Below are 7,833 nucleotides of genomic sequence, written 5' to 3'. Positions count from 1 at the left end.
ATCCACACAGCAGAGTCTAGTTTTGAAATAACTGCAAGGAGTTAGTTTCTTAGGCCTTTCTTCATCGAGTGTGTTTTGACCTGTGGGAAACTGAACTGGGAAAGCCATCGCCTCAAGGTTAGGTGTTTTGAAAAAGCTTACAGGTGTGTTTACTTCAGCAGGGGCAACAGAGTAGATTCCCTCACTAAAACTTAGGATCTCCTCTGAAACATCAGTTGGCTGTAGACATGATTCGAGAGCAATACTGCCATTAGGTTCGTCGCCATCCTGTTGCATGTTGTTTGACTGTGGCTGTGGCTCATGGTCATGGCTCGATTGACTGACTGAGTCAATACTTTGTTCGTCATTTTCATCATTGCTATCTGCCTTGCAAGCACATTTTTTTTCAAACATGTCAATTTCCATCAAATATTCTACATTATAATCATCATCATCATCCATTTTATCTTCCTCATCACTGTCTTCTTCATCCACATCGGGAATTGTGGGATCACACAATTCCGCGTCATCTCTGATTGTTATGTCTGCGTACTGGGGATGAACCTGTTTTAGTTTGAGCAGAGCCCTCACTAGTTTAGACCAGGTTACAGTTTGGAACAGCTGATGACCTTTATAGGACAATCGTCTCTTTAGCTTTACTCTCAAGACTTGTGAATCACTTCTCAGTCTGGGTAAGGCAGTAACTGTCTCTTGCACTTCGGATGGGACACAAACCACGTTGCCATGGATTGCTCTTTGTCCACCTTTAGGAAGTGGGATAATTTTGGCAAACGTTATGCATTTGGCAATGAGATGTCTCTCCAATATGTTTAAATCACACAGTTCAGTTGGGATATCGGCAAGATCTAAATTATTAGCCATGGCCAGGGATGGCATACTACCAGACTTAAGGTGATCATGGCAAGTGAAACAGATCCACTCTCTCTTTCTCTCCTCTGGTACTGTGCACTGTTGTGAATTTTGACATTCATCAGTACAAACATGAACAAACCTCCCTGTCAGGCACATTTCAACAACTTGTGGCTGTTCAACGTAATTTGACCTGTTACAGGGTCGCACTTGATTTGGAAACAGTGCTCTATGGCAAACTGTGCAGACATATGTCGGCCCGTTTTTGATTTGAGATTGAAAAATCTCTATAGCTTCTCTAATCAGACTGTCATCCGTGTGATTATGTCTGTTTATCTGTCTGTACTTTCGTCTTATTTTCAACGCACAGCGCACATTATTACTCATTCTAAATGCTTGGTATTTGTTTCTCATGAGCCGTCGCATTGTTTCTTTTTGTTTAGACCTGAATGCACAGTCATTTGCATAACGACTGGTCATGTAAGACTTTCGAGTTTGTCTGAAATGGGCATTTGATTGATAACAATAGTTTAATTTTGACCTTTTCCTCTGCTGAAAGCCAATATCTTGACTGTAACGTTTGGTTACATATGTCCTCTGCTTCTGCTGAAAGCCAGGATCTTGACTGTAACGCTTGGTTCTATATGTCCTCTGCTTCTGCTGAAAGCCAATATCTTGACTGTAACGCTTGTTTATATATGTCCTCTGCTTCTGCTTAAAGCCAATGTCTTTACTGTAACGATTTCTTATGTAAAGCTTCTGCCTCTGCTGGAAACTAGAGTCTTGTTTATAGCGAGTGGTTATGTAGGACATCTTTGTTTTTCTGCACTCAACATTTTGCCTGTAACATTGACGTGATTTTTTCTGTTTGGTACAGAATTGATCTTTAGTATGCTTTTCCCTCTCTTTCCTGTTTTTCTCCATTTTTTGAATTTCTATTCTTCTATTTTTTTCAACCTGTGACGCTATTTTCTTTTCCATAGCCATAAGCCTTTTCTTAAACTTTAATCTTTGCTGTTTGGTAAGTTTTGATAGGTCTGGCATATGTTGACTGTGATGTTGTGGTGTGTCCAATGTAGGATAGGCCACTGTACCTTAGACACCACAGGGTGTACACTCTGTAACTGAGCATGATGGCAAAGATGTTTCAGCTTCAGCCTGTGTAATACTGGACATAGTCTCACGGTCTTGTTCTCTCATATGTGAAACAGTGATGTCCGCATCAGAGCCTACTGTAACTGAGCATGATGGTAAATATGTTGCAGTTTCAGTCTGTGTAACTTTTTTCTTTCCCATAGCCAAAGCTCTTTTTTTAAGCCATCTCTTTTCTTGTCTGGAATATTTTGACAAATCTGGCACATGTTCATTGTTATGTTTTGTTGTGTCTGACGTAGGATATTCCACTGCACCTTTGCTGGTGGTAACATGCATTAGTTCATTTACATCTGGTGTACTGTCAACACAGACTGTGCTCTGTGTCACTGAGCATGACGGTACAGATGTTTCACTTTCAGCCTGCGTAACACTGGACATAGGGTTAAGGTCTGTGATAACATCTGCATTAGAATCTGCATGTGCCAAGTTTTCATCCACAGAAAGTTCATCTACATTGTGAAAAATCACAGGCAATAGCTCATACTGAGCCTTCGGGTTGGTTCCTGACTTTTCGAAAAATGTGACAATCTTTGTTATCAGATCAGTCAAACCTGTGTAAATGAACATGACAGCTTTGCCAAAACGAGCTTGGTAGGTGTCAAATGGGCCAAAGGGTGAGCCATCGGGTCGTCTAGAGTGTGGGTCAAAAAAGCCATACCTGCCTTGTTGGTCTCGGAATACAGCGATGCACAGGGAGTTCAGAATCAACAAAGCGTAGCTCACCTCTGATGACAAGCATTGCAGTCTTGCTGCAAATTTCAGTTTGTCACCATCATGGTCATTGCAAGGAGGAGCTGTGAACAGGCCAAACTTTGGATCACATGTTTCCATTACATGTTGCTGTCTGTAGCCAAGAACTACCTCAGGAATTTCTTCTGTGTTCAAGTGTGTGTGAACATGGCGTCCGTCAGCAATCAGCTGCCTCAGAGTAAGCGCATACATTGCATGGCCTCGATCTAAAACAAGATCAAGGTCTGCGCTTTGAAGGTTTTTCAACTCGTGCAGGAAAGCTAGAAATGTGGCAGAGTCACAGGTGCACTGACTGTTTTTGGAATCAGCATATTTTTTATGCATCTGACTGCGGGGATGCTAACAAACGTGTAACATTAGCATGAGATGGTTGAGGAACATTTACCTCTCTGTTGCTGTGAGGAGGAGAACTCACCAACTGTTCAGCAGGTACAGATTGTTGAGACTCACCAAACTTCTGCCAGCGCTGTTTTAAAGCTGCAGATCTCTTTCCTTTTCTAGGCATTGTCACTGGTAACACCAAAGAGATGCAAGTTACAAAGTTCAATGTCACACAATGTGATCCTGTCACACAATGCTGTGTTACAGGGTGTCTTTCTTTTTCAAAGGTCAATATTCACAATACAGTCCTGTCACACAATGCTGTGTCACAGCGGGTATTTGTCTGTCAAAGTCAAATCTTCTGCAAATGTTCTTCTGCAAATGTTTTTTTTTCAATGATATCTCTTTTCAAATGTTTTCTTGTTTGTTTTTTTCAATGTTGGCCCAGGAACTTCCACAAGGCCGAGAGCGTGAAATACAGGTAGAGAGAAAGAAGGCAGGGACAACAGATTGAGCAGGACAGAGGATAGAGGGGTTGGGTGATTGAGATTACACACACACACACACACAGATAAATACACTCCAAGGACCTCCTTCTTCTGCAAAGTGTAAACAACGAAGAAGAAAACATTCATCAGTTTCATTAAAATCATCGTTCATGAAAATTACACGAATGATTCCTATTCAGTCCTGTGAATGTAAGCATCATATTATCAATATAATACTGATAATGCTAACTATGTTTTCAGCTCTGCTTTAGTCTGCTGACTTGTCTTTCAGATTTTTCTTGCATAGACATAACATGACTATTAACCAAGGCCTAAATTTGCCACCTGTTCATTTTCACAAAATGTGATCAAACAGTAAAAAATATTTGAAACCCAAAGCCTAAGCCCAGGGATATATTCCAGGTTTAGTGAAAAACCTGACTTTGCTAATTCTGACATAAATAAAACTCCCAGTGGGTCATTTACAATGGAAACTAATTATTTTCTATGTGGACCATCTTTACGTGGCTAAAATATGTTTTGTTACTGACCTTGTCCACAGTAGTACACTGCTTAGCTTCCCTACTGGTGCTCCTCTCTGCTTGTCCTCATGTGTTTAAAATGTTTTAAAGGCACCTGCACTTGTCTTTTTTTGTTTACTAACAAAGAGTATATCAACATGGTTTGTGAGAAAATGTAGTTTAAGCCTCCATTCCAACCAAAACATGACATCATCCTCTCTGCTTGTCCTCATGTGTTTAAAATGTTTTAAAGGCACCTGCACTTGGCTTTTTTGTTTACTAACAAATAGTATATCAACATGGTTTGTGGGAAAATGTAGTTTAAGCCTCCATTCCAACCAAAACATGACATCAGACTAACTTATGCAACTTCAACAAAGCAGATTGGCATTAAAGAAAGATTCGCACTTTCTAAGTCTATCATAAATTCTCAAATAGTGGGGCCTTTACTTACTTCAGCTGCAGTGGGTGGAATTTATTACAGTAAAACAATTAAATTTATTAAAGTGCATAAGCATCATGTTCACTTTAACTGCTGTAATGTAGTGTCATTCACTGTGCTTGATGTGCAATGCACATAGGCAACACTAATCATAGCTAGAAAATTTTGCACGAAATTTGTAGTGTACCTTATGCTCGCTGCCGACTAGTATTTCCACCATACTGCCAGCAGTACTGATAGCACTAAATGTATCATTGAGGGTGTGTGTGTGTGTGTGTGTGCATGCATGCTATTGTGCGTGTTTGTATGTATATGGGTGAGTGTGTGTCTGTGTGCATCTTGCTTATACAACAGATGCATGTTCACTCATAGCTGCTAGGCAAAAATTGACAAAACTGGCTGTGATTGGCCTAATGCATTGAATGTCTGGCTTTAATATACTTAAGGTTTTTCTTATAGTCAGACAGACCAGGTGTAGGGTGATGTAGTTTACCTGCTTGACTCTGAGGAAGACTGGAGTATCAGTCGAAACTGTCAAGCAGTTAAACTACATCACCCTACACCTTGTCTGTCTGACTATAAGAAAAACCTTAAGTATATTCTAAATAAGAAGACAGTATGAATCTTATCAATCTGTCTGGCTCCAAGTCTAATAACCATGGCTGTGACCGAAATCACTCCCTACTCACTAAATAGTGCACTAAATACTGTGTTCGCCATTTTGTAGTGCTGCCCGAATGTTCAGTGTAAATTAATATACCCTATATAGTGGACTCATAGTATCCCACACTGCAGCATGAAAAGTAGTGTACAACCAATGGTCACTAACCAAGCAAAATGTACCATGGTGCATTGCGGTGGTGCCAGTAGCAGACGGCAGACAGTGAGGAGGAGCACCTGGTTACAATATACTTCTTTATGTAATAACATCTAAAAGATAAAAATCTTATCAGATGGAGGACCCTGGGACAAAAATCTTATCAAATGGGGGGGTCTGAAAACCAACTCCCGTGTGCGCATAGCGAGAGAGGAGAGGGAGAGACGCTGTGCTGCTGCCAGAGGAGACGCTGAATGAGTTCCCTGTGTGCGGTAAGTCGCTAAAAGAGTCTGAGAAGTCCGGGGCTGTTCATAAAACATTAACTCACTCACTCACAAGTTCTCCAGCAACACATGTTGCACGTGCTACGCTAAATCACGGACGTGAACCAGCTCCTCTTGCTCCGCTGTCTCTGTGCTCGCAGCCATTTTCACACTGAGGCAGGTGCGATGACGTCATCGACGTTAGGACGGTAGAGCGCAAATCTCTATCGTGGGCCAAATTTATATCATTTCTACCGTCTACCGCATATACCGTGCAGCCCTAACTCCATGTACACAATTTATGCATCAAATCGTAGGAAAAGCTGTGCCGGTTGCAGACATGTAACCACAGAAGCAAACAGCAAATTAGCAAATTGGTATGGGGAAACTAGTCGGCAGCAAGCATCACGCACAGTCAAACTTTTGTGTGAATTTTTCTATTAATATTAACATTATTATTAGTTTATTATTATTATTGGTGTTGCTTTGTACTACATTTAAGAGAGCTAAACAGTCCACAGTCAAATAATGTACTGTGTTGTCACTTTCAGTTCAGATTTCACTTCACTCACCAATCAAGCGCAGCCTCCAAAGGTACTTCTCTTTGTCTAGAAGAGGAAACAATATATTAGTCTCATCTTATGTATCTCAGTCTATCTGTGTGGTCTGCTCAAACTAAGCAGCACCAGTTATGACTGTTTTTAGCCATAGGTTTGCAATAAAGTACATTCATAATAAATATTCAAATTCTAGACACTTCTACACACACTACATTAAGCAAAAGTTCACACATAACCAACAATCTTTACATAATAAAGCTATCGGCTAATAATTGTCAAATAGAAACACCATCACATGAGATATAATTAATTAACCATAGGTACATATGTGACAGTTTATACAAGAAAGACAATTAACCTATATAAACCTTAGTGCTTACCTTAGACTTAATGCTTAAGCATACTGAATATAAGATTGTTTTGCATTAATTTTTTTTTAATATTTACTGTCACACTGTCTCTCCTCCTCTCTCTCTCCTGTGCTCTGTGCTTTACTGGGCTACATTCATACATACAGAGGAGCAGGGGGGACATAGGTGACTGTTACAGCAGTTATGTTACTGTTTATGCGGTATAAGCTTGTCTACAAGTCATTTATCAATGTATTCCATTTTAATCCATCAAAGATTGACAGAATATTGACCCCAAACAAGTCAAGCTATTCTAGGCAGCTAGTGAGTTAGATCCCACAGACGTTTGTCTCAGGCAATTGGTGTTTTATCAGTTAACATGCTAACTAACAGCAGTTATCTATTCTACTAGATCTCTGCTTCATACTGAGCAGGGTTACACACTCACTGAACTGAACGACTACTCAGTAGAATGACAAACACTCATAAACACTGTAAGGCGGGCAGATGGCAAACGCAGGTGTTACCAATGACACTAATTAAGCTCCAGTTCCATTTACCATAGCAGAGCTTTTCCAGTGAGCCAACATGCACAACAGCAGCACCCTGAGTCTGTTAGAACTGAATGAAACGGAGCCTTAATTAATATCAGTGGTAACGCCTGTCTTTTGTTTACTATTTCATATCAACAAGGCTGCTGTGAAAAACATCTATTAGCAATGACAGCTGTTAGTTTGCTGTGCAGTAAGACTGGCTGTCTAGCAGCTAACAGGCAACACCAGTTAGCTAGCTCAACTATCAGTGAGCACCGACTGTAAACGCCCCCCCCCCCGCCCGCCGACCAGCTATCCACACAGGCTTCATTTCCTGTTCATATTTATCACTTATCACGCCAATTTACTGAAAGTTTAGACATTTAGACATTTGTGACCATTTATCTGGTCTTTTTTAATATCAAAGAAATAGGAACAAAGACAGACAGCCACTCACCTCAACAGACAAGGGAGAAGTGCGGCTCGTGGGCCGACGGTTTCACACAGCCGAGTCCATTCGAGGTGCCTTCAAGGACACTCGGAAATTCCAGCGTTAAATACGAATAACAAAATAGGCTATATATAGGCTTTAGTACCAGTCAAAAGTTTGGACACACTTTCCCATTATCTTGAATGAAAAAGTGTGTCCAGACTTTTGACTAGTACTATATATATAATATAGTATATATAGTATATATATATAGTAGACAGACAGCTGTGTGTGCTTGTCTGTGTCTGCAGCCGTTGACATGGCGATTAATGATTTGTCTGCACCTGAAGGGCA

The 7,833-nt window shown here is 40.5% G+C and overlaps 1 protein-coding gene across 1 annotated transcript; it reads right to left on the bottom strand.

Moving 5' to 3' along the window:
• Nucleotides 1-361: 361 nt before the first annotated feature.
• On the bottom strand, nucleotides 362-7,560 carry LOC126389346 (uncharacterized). The gene is made up of 3 exons (XM_050042995.1): nucleotides 7,507-7,560; nucleotides 6,179-6,214; nucleotides 362-3,674 (listed from the first exon to the last, which is right to left on the bottom strand). Exon 3 carries the CDS (start codon nucleotides 3,076-3,078, stop codon nucleotides 1,945-1,947), a length of 1,134 nt encoding a protein of 377 aa, XP_049898952.1. The 5' UTR covers nucleotides 3,079-3,674; nucleotides 6,179-6,214; nucleotides 7,507-7,560; the 3' UTR covers nucleotides 362-1,944.
• Nucleotides 7,561-7,833: the final 273 nt, after the last annotated feature.

Source organism: Epinephelus moara, chromosome 4 (assembly GCF_006386435.1).
Source record: "Epinephelus moara isolate mb chromosome 4, YSFRI_EMoa_1.0, whole genome shotgun sequence".
NCBI lineage: Eukaryota > Metazoa > Chordata > Actinopteri > Perciformes > Serranidae > Epinephelus > Epinephelus moara.
The sequence above is the reverse complement of the archived record's forward strand: the minus strand, read 5'-3'. Positions and strand labels throughout refer to the sequence as shown.

Excerpts from the sequence above, each read along its gene's own strand:
- LOC126389346 (XM_050042995.1), bottom strand. The coding sequence starts at position 3,078 with ATGCATAAAAAATATGCTGATTCCAAAAACAGTCAGTGCACCTGTGAC.